Source organism: Peromyscus californicus, unplaced genomic scaffold (assembly GCF_007827085.1).
Source record: "Peromyscus californicus insignis strain IS unplaced genomic scaffold, ASM782708v3 Scaffold_4__1_contigs__length_199733344, whole genome shotgun sequence".
Lineage (NCBI taxonomy): Eukaryota > Metazoa > Chordata > Mammalia > Rodentia > Cricetidae > Peromyscus > Peromyscus californicus.
Window position 1 is genome coordinate 95,677,626 of NW_026294562.1, and position 15,310 is coordinate 95,692,935.

At 41.0% G+C, this 15,310-nt stretch overlaps 1 protein-coding gene across 1 annotated transcript in view; it reads right to left on the reverse strand.

The window, feature by feature from the left end:
- The window catches only part of Ppfibp2 (PPFIA binding protein 2), a 165,516-nt gene that overhangs the window by 92,349 nt on the left and 57,857 nt on the right, over positions 1 to 15,310 (reverse strand). Inside the window, 1 exon segment of the mRNA XM_052762533.1 lies at positions 6,273 to 6,487. Within this exon segment, the coding sequence (XP_052618493.1) occupies positions 6,273 to 6,487 (215 nt within the window).

Sequence of the window (15,310 nt, forward strand, 5' to 3'; positions counted from 1 at the left end):
AAGCCCCTTGCAGACCACATGAAAGCTCTCTTGAGGCACAGCCAAAAGGTCCCAGGAGCAGCCCAAGTGATACCAAGCCTTTCTTGCCTGTGGTATACCTCAAGTCTCCAAGGAACATCTCCTTTCTTGGCTTCAGGACTGTCTGGTGAGGCTTAGGAGCTCTTATAGCCCCATCCTCCTGAGGGGCATCAACTTGTACCTCACCACAGCATAGAGAAAAGGAAGGTACCCTATCTGGAAATCAGCTCAATTTCCATCATAAGACAGATTGTTCAAATTTCCAGCGGCAGGTCCTGGCTACATCTTCTGTGAGCACTGAGCCCAGCTTCACACTGTCCACCAAACATAAAGGACTACAGTCCTATCTCTTGAAGGTAACATTTCTGTTGTCTAGAGGATAGCTGGGAGCATCTCACTTAAACCTCTCTACAGACAGCTTCAACATGCCTCAGACTCCAAGAACTTCCTTGTATAAAAGCCTTGTCAATCAGCTTTCCACAAGTAGGTCCAGAATTCAGACATGGACTCCAAGGAAATCCAAACCTCTTGCTCCACGTTTCACTGAGACCCCAGAGACAAATCCCGGTCGAAGAGTTCTACCCAGGCCCTTCCAGGCCTGGAGCCCACTTCCCAACCCACTTCTGGCCAAGAGTCTAGGCCAGAGAGCTCTAGAAACGTACAGCTCAGTATTCATTTATCTTGAGCAGGTCTGTTACTCTTGGAGGTAACCCTGGCAGTCTGGCCAACAAGGCTCCTGCTGGCCATGTTGCTACAGCTGTGGTTCAGCCTTGGTGAGACCCAACAGGAAGAGAACAAGCCCTACATTCAAACAAACATTCAGAGTTGTCCACTCTGATGCAGCAGGACCAGGAATGCCCTCTCCATCTAAGCCATAAAGGAAAGGCAGGCCCAGCTCCAGTGAATTGGTCCTATTCTAACTAGCAGTCACTCCCCCCCACACAACGCTACATGCTAGCAAGCCCCTTTATCTTAGGGACCCTATGGTGTCTGGAGAGCTAGTATCCCTGAAGGACAGCGGCAGGAGACTACACTTCCCATGACACAACCCTTCCTCTGTGGCCAGAGTTCACTGATTCTTAGCAAGCGTCATTTGACAAAACAGTAGCTAATCTACAGCTCTGTTGAAGTTTTACGTTTGGATCAGGGACATGGCTCAGGGGAATAAAAATACTTTCTGTGCAAGCCTGATGACCTGAGTTCAGATTCCCAGAACCTATGTAAAGGCCAGATATGGTATGCATCTGTAATCAGAGCACATCTCTGGTGAGATGGGGAGGCAGAAGAGAAAAGAGAATCCCTTGTTAGCTTATAGGTCAGAAAGCCTGGGGTATTCAGCCAGTGACAAGCAAGAAAGATCCTGTCTTAGAAACAAGACAAAAGGTGAAAATCACTGCCCAAGGTTGTTCCCTGACCTCCATATGCATGCTATGGCACATGCGCACTCTTACACATAAACATGCACACAGGCACTCACAAATAAATATAATTGTTTCAAGTTTGACATTTCTATTTCACTGGCTCCTAGTATTTTTATGTGCCTGAAGGATATAGCTCCAAAGTTATTTAGCAAGCCAATGAGATTCTTTGGGATTTGAGGTTTTGTTTGATTGTTTTAATGGAGGAGGGTACTGGGGATGTAGCTCAGGTGGCAAAGAACTTGCTAGTATGAACCAGGTTCTGGGTCTAATAACCAACAGCACCTAAAACTAGGTGTGGTGGTACATACTTATCATAAGAACCTGTATCAAAAATAAAATATAAAAAGGAGAGACATAAATGACTTGTTGGTTAACTAAAAGAATAAGCGTGTGTGTGCGCGCGTGCGTGCGTGCATGCATGCATGCGTACTTGCCACAGACATTTGGGGATGTCTGCCTAGAGGCCATTCTTTCCCTCTACTCTCTTCCTTTCTGACAGCAGCCAACCCTCCAAGTCAGGCCTCAGCTCACCTTGGACTACTTATGACTAACTGAAGTCAATGGAGGGTAAATTAATTGCTCTTGTCTGAAATGCTTAGGACTGGCAGTATTTTAGTTGTTTTAGATTTTGCTTTTTTAAAAAAAAGGATTTCTTTTTATTATTTACACAGAATTTACTGGTCAAGCATCCCTAATCAAGAAAAGTGAAATAAGATTTCAAAACACCTGAAATCCAAAATGCTCCATAACTGAAACTTTTGGATTTCTTGATGAGCGTTACCCAATTTGTTCTTGGTCTAATACCCTATTTTTCTTTCTCAGCTTCTTCTGATGCTTCAGCAGCATCCTGGCCACTGTGCTAATGGGAAGTCTGCTGGAGGGATTCAGAAAAACATCTCCAACCTTAATCAAAAATAAATAAAAATGGACATACTCTTCAGAAGAATAAGAAGAAACTGATCAACTCTGAACAGAGCTATATAGTTGTGTCTATGTGAAGACAAGGTCCTTGAGCTCCATCAGCCATGGATGGAGGATACAACTAAGGAAAATCCAGCCCTGAGACACGGTGGGACAGGAAGATGGGAGGAGTCAGAGCTTTTGAAGTCATCTAGAGCCGGTGATTTCAGAAGGGCATGCCCAGCCTCTCTCCACTTTCCTAGTCCAAACCCTACTATTAGCACTGCTTTGTTGAAGAAAGTAAAAAAGATGGTAATGTTATCAGACAGAGATGGACCATGTCAGGCTAATTGTTCCAACAAAACAGGAACTCTGAGGTGTGTGACAGAGTCAGTCTGTCTGCAGAAGAGAATGGTACAAACACACACATGATACACAGCCTGAGTTGAGCAGGAGGCATGTGTCAGTCTTACCTTGTCCCTCAAATTACCTCTCTCATTCCAACTCCAATCCTAATCCACCTAAGAGCATACACACACACACACACAAAACAACAACAACAACAACAACAACAAAACCTGGGTGTGATGGCACACACCTTTAGTCCCAGCTTTCAGGAGGCAGAGCAGGCTTATTTCTATGAATTCAAGGCCATCCTGGTCTATATCATAAGTTCCAGACCAGCAAGGATTACATAGATCCTGACTAAACAAAAAGGAATCTTAAAATAAAATCAAGTGGAGTCTCAGTGATTAAAGCAAAGCTTTTTAAACTTTAATGAATCACTTTAAGGTAGTTTAGTGCCTGATCTAAAGTCTACATTTTTTCACAAGCTGCTTGTAAAAAATAGACCAAAAGTTGTGTGGCAAGTTTTTCTCCGAAAGAACCAATCTAAAGCACTTTCAGAACTGTTCACTGCTCTGAATTTTGTGGCTGTACAGGGAAGACCTAGTGTGGAATGTGTGTAAAGCCAGAGTGTAAACTGTCTTTAGGTCAGCCAGACCTGAAATGCAGACAGGTCATTTCTGCTCAGAATCAAACCCTTAACATGCAGCTCTGGTTTCTTGGAATGTTTGTGTGAACTTCTGACCCCTGAAAAGTACACTATTCATATGTGGCTGATGGGCATAATTACTCTAAAAGATTTATGAATGCAATAAATAGCTTTTAGGGAAATCTGTCTTAAAGAGCAGATTCTGCAATCATTGTAAATAATCAGCCCCTAAAAACTGTGCAAATCTGAAAACACAAGATGCTTCCTTCCCCAAGCAACATATCGACTGCATTTTGAACAAATTATTTTTAATGTATTCCCCCAAAATATTTTAAAAGTTAGATCAACTTTTTTTATGCCACTCATTAAAAATACTGATGAATTTAAGTGAACAGTCACATGGAAGTCAAACCATGAACCTACTGGAGGAAGGAACAGGTGTCTAACTGAAGTGAGGTTAAGTCAGGCCTCTGTGGGGCTATGAGGAAGAGAAGGGAACCCAACAGTTAAGAGTGATGAAGTTAATAACTAAAACTTTCTAAAACCCTATGGTTTGAAAATCACAGCACTTAAAAAAATCTATGTCTAGCCGGGCGGTGGTGGCACACGCCTTTAATCCCAGCACTCGGGAGGCAGAGCCAGGCGGATCTCTGTGAGTTCGAGGGCAGCCTGGTCTACAAAGCGAGTTCCAGGAAAGGCGCAAAGCTACACAGAGAAACCCTGTCTCAAAAAAAAACAAAAACAAAAACAAAACAAACAAAAAAAAATCTATGTCTAAATAAAATAGGTCATTTCAATATGATAACACCAAAACACCTATAGAACAATGAGCACAAGGAGGTGAACAGAGAGTAGAATAGCCCTGTCCAAGGGGTTAAGGCGATAGCAAAGTTGTGTGGGAAGAAAATTTATAACTGTTTTTGGACTTATCCTTTCAATTCCTCCATGTGAACACCTCACTTTGATAATTTAACTACATTAACAAAAAAAATTCATATGTGATCATGTATATATATATGGATTTTCTCATGCGGGTATAAGATTAAAAACTTAGAAACTATGGAGAATACTAATAAGCTAATAAAAAGTTTAGCCTTCTCACTAAAGAAAGAAATGTACAAAAACAGCAGTAAAATAATTTCCCTTATGAAACTGCTGAAGCCATTTTTTAATCTTGGTGATTATTTCTGATGTCAGGATAACATGGAATAGACTTGCTGCTAACTTGGCCAATGAAAATAAAGACAATGGGCCGGGCGGTGGTGGCACACGCCTTTAATCCCAGCACCCGGGAGGCAGAGGCAGGTGGATCTCTGTGAGTTCGAGGCCAGCCTGGTCTCCAAAGCGAGTTCCAGGAAAGGCGTAAAGCTACACAGAGAAACCCTGTCTCGAAAAAACAAAAAACAAAAAACAAAAAAAAAAAAAAAAAGAAAAGAAAGACAATGAAATTCTTCTGAAAAGAGATTTGGAAAAATATATCAAAGGCTTAAAGATATTAACATTCTTGGATTATGACTGCCAGGTTTAGCCAACTGCTCGGGGCATACTTGATCACTGTTATTCACTGTTTACCTAAAATCAAATTTAATTGGACATTTTATATTTTAGATGATGACCCTAGTTGATCTCTGCAATTATACTGCTAGAAAATTCTACATCAGAAATGGATAGTCACATATGGTGAAAGACTTAAAATAATCGAAATGACAGCATCAGAAAGACTGTAACATAAGTGACAGTATAGTCATTTAAGATGATCAAGGGACACTTATGTTCGTTGTAAACTGTACAGTGAAGAAGAAAGACAAGAAACTGCTGAAGTATGGACAGACAGGACTTGTATTCAGAAAGAACTGACAATTAATCTCCCGGCTCTGTGATGGTAAACTTCTAGACGAAGCTGAAAGGGAGCCAGCAAAAATAAGGCCCTGGAGACTCATAAAAGAACTTAGAGGACAGAACAGGATGTGTTTATAAGGACTCTTGTAATTACACTGGGCCTACCTGAACAGCCGAAGCTGTGCTCTCTATTTTTCAGGTTAGTTTATTTGAAACTGTTCCTACTTCCCCTTCATGTTTAAGGTCACAGACATACATATTCACAGATCCTGGCCATTGTTACAAAGGCATCATTGGGAAACCATTATAATGCCTACGACCCTGGTTCAGGTACATGATACAGGGAGACAGCTTATATAATGAAAATACTGAATAACACATGTAATAGAGATAATGAGGAACTGTTCAGTGTTGACGAAGGCATGAAATGCACTGACAGATCCCTCTAGAACAGAAAGGAGGTTAGGACATCTGGAATGGAGGCTGTTTAGTCATAAATGACATGATTTATGGATAAGGATGTCTCAACTTCTGGCCGGGCGGTGGTGGCACACGCCTTTAATCCCAGCACTCGGGAGGCAGAGCCAGGCGGATCTCTGTGAGTTTGAGGCCAGCCTGGACTACCAAGTGAGTTCCAGGAAAGGCTCAAAGCTACACAGAGAAACCCTGTCTCGAAAAAAACAACAAAAAAAAAAGGATGTCTCAACTTTCAAGATCAACCTTTCCTTCCCAATTTGATATTGTGTTCCTACCTCCTACCTCTGCACATTTTCTAATTCTGAACAGGTCTGCAGGACTCTAGCATTTAAAGACTGTGCCCCAGCCTTTTTCCTCAAATTGAGCTTAGGTGGCTGCACTAGTGCACCCTCCTTCATTCCCTCTCATTCCTTCTCTGGCTTCCCAGCATCCTTCCTCTACCCTCCAATGGCTACATCCCAGTTGGCCTCAATGAGCTAGCTCCTTATCTTACCCATTCCCAGGTAATATGAATTCCCTACACGTTGACCTGCCCATGCTATGGGAAAGCAGTTGGATACATTCCACTACTACATAATTATGTGTCCCATAATTCCCTTATCAGACTATGGACCCACACTCACCAAGCTGTCCTCAAACCACTCCTTTATGTAAGCAGCCGTTGGGCCAGGGATTTGGCTCAAGAGGGCTTCTCTCTCCTGAGGAAGGGCCAACATCTCCAGGGCCAGTCTCAGGTCCTCAATGAGATGGAGCACTGGTATAGAGTTCATGCAGGAGGATGGAGAAGACAACCCAGGCTCACAAGTACCATCACTAATATCTGCAACTGTTTTAGTGCCTGGAACAAAAAGGAGGAGAAGATCTTGTTAAGAAAAATGGATGACACAGTCAGTAACTTTATCAAGAGCAAAGACAATGAGAAGTGGAGGAGAAGAGCTGGAGGATCATTCCTGCCTCACCATGGAAACACGGCAGCAGCATCTTTACTCTCAACTGGAATGGTAGGAAGAGAAGCCCATGAGAGGTGAATCCAGCCTATTGAGCCTGACATACAAAGCTTGCACATGAAGAGAACTGATAAAATACAGCCAGCCCTCACCAGTGACCAAAATCAGTATGACCCAACTCTTTAGCTTTTACAAATACATTTGTTTTCTTTTAAGTCAGTGTTAGACTGCACAGATGACCACTCCAAACTCGTCCCATTCACTTAAGGGCATTCCTCTCCCTGGGCTGGCCTGGTCACTACTATTACTAGAACACCATGGCTAATGCTGGGTCTGGGGTTTAAGAGGACTGACAGCTCCTGCTCTTCCTCTCCAATGCCAATCACCTTGTAACAAAGGCCACCTATGCTGTAGAAAAGACAACCCCAACTGTCGCCAGGCATCTCACTGTGGTAACAGACTTGTGAATGAAGACATCCTGGGTCCTCCAAATCCAGACGAACTACCCCTCTGGAACACTATCACACAATTATGGAATTATGAAGAAACAAATGGTAGAGCTGATCTGAGTTGGGTTAGTTGACCACAGTTACAGACAAGGATCACTACAGTCATTCTGGTGATGGATTATAGAGAAGTAGAATCTTTCTGGGTGCCGTAATTGGGAGATTGTTGTATTAAAACTGTATTAGTTCCTATGCACAGCCACAACCCATCTCCCCATTACGGACTACATGGACTCTGAGAACAGAGTCTGCGCCAGGCATAGCTGAGTTCCCAGCACCCACTAGACACTGAAATGCAATTCATGCAAATGACTGCACATATACTCAAGTGGATAAATAAAGAGAAAGAAATGAGTGCCTGGATTTCCTCAGAGATCTGGGATGTGGGGTCAGTTCCTTTTAATTTAGTATGTCTAAAATAGGACTGTTTGTGTCTTTCTACACCCTATCATTCAACTACAGAAAAGTCCAAACTGACCTCACAGAGTCTGACAAAGGAATTCTGTGCTTTCAGCTGTAAGAAATACTTTGTAAAACGTAGGTTAAAGGATGTTTTTGTTTTTGTTTTTGTTTTTGTTTTTAGGGCATTTGGATTGTTAAGGCCAATAGGGTAAGCTACCTAAAGTTAGGATTATCCTGGAAAATGGGAGCTGATGGGCCACTATGGGTCTGGCATCTAATTCCTGGTCCCTTTACATTTTGAGAAGCCACCATAGTCCTTGCCAAGCAGTTTGGGAAGGAAAAATCCACACAGAAGGAAACAATTACTACAGCATTTGATTGCCAGTTTGCCTTCTGAAAATACATGACAGAAGGAATCGTAGGTCACAATCCACAAACAAGTCAGGCTCTGGGGAGCTAGGGGACAGCACAAGTATCCACACTCTGGTGTATGCTCAGCACTTTCTGGCCCCTGCATACCCAATTTAGAGCTGATTGGGAATTGCACAAGCCAAACCTCAGGGAAGAAAATGGTTAGAAACTCAGCAAGCCCTCCAATCTGCACACAATTGCTCAGCAATGATTCCTCTGGTCCTGAATGCATGCTCTTTTTCTGTTTTTAAATTAAATTGTGTGTGAGTGTGTGTGTGTGTGTGTGTGTGTGTGTGTGTGTGTGTGTGTGTGTGAGAGAGAGAGAGAGAGAGAGAGAGAGAGCATTTAGTGCAACAGTCAGGATAATTTTGGGGTGCTGGTTTTCTCCTTCCACTGTGGGTCCAGGGACTGAGCTCAGGGCCTTGGGCTTGCACAGCAGGTGCTTTTACCCACTGAGCCATCCTGCACGCCACACAGTCTAACTGCAGAGTTTCATACAGGTGAAGTATATGTTGAGTTGGGCTGGGCTGAAAGAGACTGAAAATACAGAGGTTTTTACTAATTTTACATGATGATGTGACCGTTGGGTATTTTATAGCACATACAAAAATAAAATTTAGAGAGATGAGTATTATATATAAATATTAAAGTATAAGAGTATAAAGGAATAGATGAAAATTGGGTTAGATTAAGATTTGATAGACACAAGAGTAATTAAGCAAAATGTAACAAAACACTGCATGCCTATTATATAAAATTAATTTCTGCTACATAAAACAAGTCTGAAAACACTACTTGTAACAATTATAATAAAACATTAATAGATCCTTCATATATGAGACATGGTATAAATCAGTTGAAAAAAAGGTCCCAATTCACTTTTTACACATAAAACAGGCATAAGGTTTTACACAGCTAACTCTGAGACATCTACAAAAACACAAATAGAAATTAAAATATAGAAATAAAGAATTTTCTGGATAGTTCATGGAACATTTAAAAATGGGAGTTCAGTTTTTCACTAATAAAATAATTGAAGTTGAAAATGCAATGATCAGTGTTGACAAGCACACACTGAGAATACTCAGAGCCTGCTAAGAGACATAAAAATTGGCCCAATTCTTTGTAATATGCAGTTTGACAGATACTGTAAAAATATTCATACTTTTTAACTAGCAATTCCAATTTTACAAATCTAACCTAAGGAAATTCAACCAGATGTTCATCAAAGATAAACACACAATAATGATCTCAATAGTGTGCTAATTCTGGAAACATGGGGGTAAATATCACCAACTAGGTGAGTATTTACATTAATTCCAAAATATTCAAAAGTGTAATTCATATATATATATATAAGAAATGACTGTCCAAAGAACCAGAAACATGGAGCCTTATACTCATTTGTAAAATATATCATTAAATGGGTAAAGAGATGGCTCAGTGGTTAAAAGCAGTGGCTGCTCTCCCAGTGGACCTGGTTCAATCCCCAACACTCATATGACCCCTCACAACCATCTATAACTCCAGTCCCAGGGGATCTGATGCCCTCTTCTGGCTTCCATGGGCACAGCATGCATGTGTATGTACCTGCAGGCAAAACACCCATACACAAAAGATAATTTAAAAAAAATTTTAAGAAAATATAATTACTATGTATAGATATTTAAACATATACACATAGATAGAAAGAATAATTTTTTAAATGTCGGCAATGACTTTCATGAGTGAGAGATTGCAACTTGGCATTTAGCCTGTGCATAGGTACTCCAGGTTTAAACATGCTTTCTAAATCCATACTGGATATTACACAGTGCCAGCACAAGAGATTTCAATTGTGTGTGGGGAGGGGCGGAACATGTGTGTATGTATATATGTATCAAGTATGCTCATATGTGGGCCAGAAATCAACACTGGATATGTTCCTCTATTGCTTTTTTTTGAGCTCACCACTTCAGCTTGACTGGCCAGCCAGTGAGCTCTGGCATCCACCTGCCCCTCTACCTCCTCACCCCTACCCAGCACAGCAATTATAGGTGCATGCGCTATGCCTGGCTTTTACATGGGTGCTGGAGATCTGACCTCAAGTCTTTATGCTTACCCATCACACATTTACTCACTGAGTCATCATCTCAGCCCTCCAGCTCTTCTTTAAACATTTTCGGAGTGAGTGAATATGGACACATTCTCTCCCTGTGCCCTGATGACCTTTATTTCACTCAGTAATTGTACAAGTGAAGAACTGATATATTTTCAAACAATCTCAGAGATCTGTGGCTGGGTCACATGATCTGTTGGAAAGCATGCAAAGTCTGAGGGGATCTCCTGGCAAGTGGACAGACCAAACTACCAGGAGTCCCCTTCACTCACAATGAACAAGCAGAAAAGCTGAAACAGCCTCCCAACTCAAAGCTATACTCGAAAGAAAAATTAAAACCTTGAGGACTGGGGGAAAAAAAAACTGAATGGTGAAATAAGTTCAAATTGACTCTAGGACATCTCAGAAAAAAGAACAGACAGAGGAAGGGCCCAGGATGAGAGCTGGGGCTTCTGTAATGGGTGAGAGCAGTAAGCTGAGTGAAGTCTGTAAAGACAGTAACCATAAATATTACCTGTTTCATTGAGGGCCTCTGAAAAAATTCACCCATGGCAGAGAAACGTGCAGAGCCCCAGGCATGTCTGTAAAGCCATGCATACCCACACACCGTGAGAAATGCAAACTACAGGTCTCTGCATACCACAAGTGCAGGCCAAGTGCCTATCATGCATTCTTTCCTAAAAATCCCCAAAAAGAATCAGTACACAACACACACAATGGTCCAGAGTGTGTGCTAAACACTGCCAAAGGCACAATCTCCCAGAGGGCTCAACGCCCCATGACACACACATTCCCTGAATATTCCCTAAACAAAATTACAACCACACATCAAAATAAAAAAACACATACAGCAAATAAGAGAATGTGTGCCTTAATCCTGGATATGTCTGTGCATATGGAAAGGATTCCCTCTTGAATTATTTCTCAGAAAAAGGTGATTCAACTTATATTCAAGTGCTAAAACCAAGTGTCTCTCTCTGGGAACACAGTATTACATTATCTTGAATAACGAAGTCCTATATAGGGAATATAAGTCAGCACAAAGGTTGTAACTTTGGATGCTTACAGAATTCATAGGGGAGTTTTGCCAACTCCAGATGCACTTCAGAGAGCTGAATTTCATTGGTCTCAGATGTAATCTAGAGTAAGGAAAAGGTTCTCAGCATTCTAAAATGAAGCCAAAGTGGAGACTATTACATTAGAAAGGTCACTCAACCAATGCTAGTTTCTGATGACTACAGAGGCTAGCTGAGAATTCTTATTTTAAGAAGCAAGACCCAAATCTAATATATAATAATTTTATTTAATTTAATGTTCAAATAATTGTTGAGGATAAGACAAAACAGAAGTATAGAATTTTCAATCACATAAAAATATTGTTAAGCATTTTTTTATTAATTGTTTTTTCCCAGCCCGATCACAGTTTCCCCTCCCTGCAACCTCCCCTCCCTGCACCCATCCACTACTCCTCCATTATCTTCAGAAAAGAGCAGGCCTCCCATGTATATCAGCCAGACATGGCATATCAAGTTGCAATAAGGCTAGGCACCTCCTCTCCTACTAAGGCTGGACAAGGCAACCCGGTAGGAAGAAAAGGTCCCAAAAACAAGTAACAGAGTCAGAGACAGCCCCAGCTCCAATTGTTACAAGTCCCACAAGTAGACTAAGCTACATAACTGTAGCATATGTGCAGAGGGCCTAAGACAGTCCCATGCAGGCTCTCTGGTTGGTGGTTCAATCTCTGTGAGCCCCTAGGAGCCCAGGTTAATTGATTCTATGGGTTTTCTTGTGGTGTCCTTGACCCCTCTAGCTCCTACACTCCTTCCTCCCCATCTTCTGCAGGATTCCCCAAGTCCAAGTAATGTTTGGCTGTGGGTCTCTGAACCTGTTTCCAACAGTTGCTGGGTGAAGTCTCTCTGTTGACAATGGGCTAGACAACCACTTATGAGTATAGCAGCATTGACTTTTTTTTTTTGGACAGTCGTGTTTGGCACAATCCTGGGTCTCTGGGCTGTCCACCTCTGAGTCCTGGTCCTCCAGGCAGTGTCATGGGTAGGCTCCCTCTTATGGTGTGGTTCTCAAGCTGGATTAGTCACTAATTGGCAACTCCCATAATCTCTGTGGCTTCTTTACACCAGCATACCTTGTAGACAAATTGTAGGGTAGAGGTTTTGGGGCTGGGTTAGAGTCCCAACCCCTCCACTGAAGTCTTGCCTGGTCACAGAGGATGGCTGATTCAGGCTCTATATCCCTCACTGCTAGGAATCTTAGCTAGGTTCACCCTCATAGATTCCTAGGAATTTCCATTGCACTAGGTTTCTAGCTCATCGCAGAGATGCCCCTGACTCCAGTTGCCTTTCCTAGTACACATTCCCATCCTCCCCACACCTAATCCCTCCTGTTTCCATGCCCATCCCCCAAGCAGACCCCTCTCTTCCATCCACCTGTAATGTCATTCTATTTCCCCTTCATAGTAAGATTCATGTGTCCCCCTTTGAGCCCTCCTTGTTACTTAGTTTCTTTAGTCTGTGGACTGTAGGGTGGTTATCCTTTACTTTATGGCTAATATTCACCTATAAGTGAGTACATACCATGTTTATCTTTCTGGGTCTGGGTTACCTCACTCAGGATGATCTTTTCTAGTTCTATCCATTTGCCTGCAAATTTCATGATGTCACTGTTTTTAACAGCTGAGTAATACTCCATTGTATAAATCAACTACATTTTCTTCATCCATCTTTGGTTGACAGACATATAGGCTGTTTCCAGTTTCTGGTTAGTATGAATAAAGCTGATATGAACATAGTTGAGCAAGTGTCCTTGTGGTATGGTAGAGCATCCTTTGGGTATGTGCTCAGGAGTGGGATAGCTGGGTCTTGAGGTAGGTCAATTCTCAACTTTTTGAGAAACTGCCATATTGATTCCCTAAGTGACTATACAAGTTTGCTCTCCCATCAACAGTGGAGGAGTGTTCCTCTTGCTCCATATCCTTACAAGCATGAGCTATCACTTGTGCTTTTGATCTTGGCCATTCTGATAGGTGTAAGATGGAATCTCAGAGTCATTTTGATTTGCATTTCCCTGATGGCTAAGGATGTTGAACAATTCCTTAAATGTCTCTCAGCCATTAAAGATTCTTCTGTTGAGAATTCTGTTTTGATATGTACCCAATTTTTCAATTGGGTTATTTGGGTTTGTTGATATCTAGTTTCTTGAATTCTTTATATATTTTGGAAATTAGCTCTCTGTCAGATGTGGGGTTGGTGAAGATCTTTACCCATTCTATAGACTGCCATTTTGTACTTTTTACTGTGTCCTTTGCTTACAGAAGTTTTTCAGTTTCATGAGGTCCCTTTTATTAATTGTTGACCTATGCTACTGGTGTCCTGTTCAGAAGTCGTTTCCTGTGCCAGTGCTTTCAATGGTACTTCCCACTTCTTCTTCTATCAGGTATCTATTTGCATTCTTTAACATGATGACATCCAGTTAGACCAGCACCATTTGTTGAAGATGCTTTCTTTTTTCCATTGTATATTTATGGCTTCTTTATCAAAGAACAGGTGTTCACAGGTATGTGGATTTATATCTGGGTCCTTGATTCAGTTCTATTGATCCGTCTGTCTATTTTTATGCCAATACTATGTGGTTTTTATTACTACTGCTCTGTAGTACAGTTTGAAATCAGGGATGGTTCTTTTATTGTACAGTGATGGGGGATTATATCGTTCTGGGGTCTTTGATGTAGTTGAAGACTAGATAGTTATAATTATGGTTTTCCTTGGTTATGATAAGAGATAAGGTAGATATGAAACCTTAGACTCACAAATGTAGGATAGGATATCTTCCTTAATTTTGCCAAATACAAACAGACTAGATATAGTCTGTTTTGAACAGAAAGAAAAGGGGAGATGATAGATAATGTCATTCTGTATGCTGCGAATATGCATTGCTCTGATTGGTTGATAAATAAAGCTGTTTGGCCAATGGTGAGGCAGAATAAGGTTAGACGGGACATTCTAACTAGAGACAGAGGAAGGAAAAATGGAGAGAGGAGACACTACTAAGCTGCCAGGAGAAGCAAGATGTAAAGATACTGGTGAGCCACAAGCCACGTGGCAAAGTATAGATTTATAGAAATGGGTTAATTTAAGATATAAGAACTAGCTATCAAGAAACCTGCCATGTCCATAGTTTAAAAAACAATGTAAGCCTGTGTATGTTTATTTGGGTCCGAGCAGCTGCAGGACTGGCAAATGAGAGAGATTTGTCTTGACTGTGGACCAGGCGAGACACAGGAAAATTCAGCTACAGTACAGGATTGTTTTAGCTATCTTGGGTTTTTTTGTTTGTTTTTCCATATGAAGTTCAGTATTATCCTTTCAAGGTTTGCAAAAAACTGTGTTGGAATTTTGATGGAACTTGCATTGAATATGTAGATTGCTATTGGTAAGATTGCCATTATTATTATGTTAAGCCTACTAATCCACAAGCATGGGAGATCTTTCCATCTTCTGATATCTTCCTCAATTTCTTTCATCAAAGACTTGAAGTTCTTGCCATACAGGTCTTTAACTTGCTTGGTTAGAGTTACACCAAGATATTTTATATTTTATATTATTTGTTGTTATGGTGAAGGGTGCTGTTTTCCTAATTTCTTTCTCAACCCATTTATCGTTTGTATATTGGAGGGCTACTAATTTTTTTTTTTTTTTTTTTTTTTTTAGTTTTTTTGGTATCCAGCTACTTCACTAAAGGTCTTTATCAGCTGTAGGAGCTCCTTGGTAGAATTTTGGAGGTTGCTTATGTATACTATCATATCATCTGCAAATAGCAATACTTTGACTTCTTCTCCAATTTGTATGCTCTCCTTGATCTCCTTTATTGCTTTAGCTAATAACCAATGTTGGTTTCTGATGACTACAGAGGCCAAGAATTTTAAGAAGTAAAATCCAAACTTAATATAGATAAAGTAATTTTATTTATTTAATTTAATGTTCAAATACTTGTTGAGGACAAGACAAAACAGAAGTATAGAATTTTGTTAATAGTGTTTAATGACACAATTTTTATTAGTGTATATTACCTGCATACAGTAATGGATGTTATATGTAAACACATGCATATTTGAGTGTAAGGGTGTAATTGTGTGTACCATACATCAGAATAGGTACTTTGATCCAACTTCTAAAAACACCCACAAGAAAGAAATAAAAAGTATCAATAGCTGGGCGGTGGTGGCGCACGCCTTTAATCCCAGCACTCGGGAGGCAGAGCCAGGCGGATCTCTGTGAGTTCGA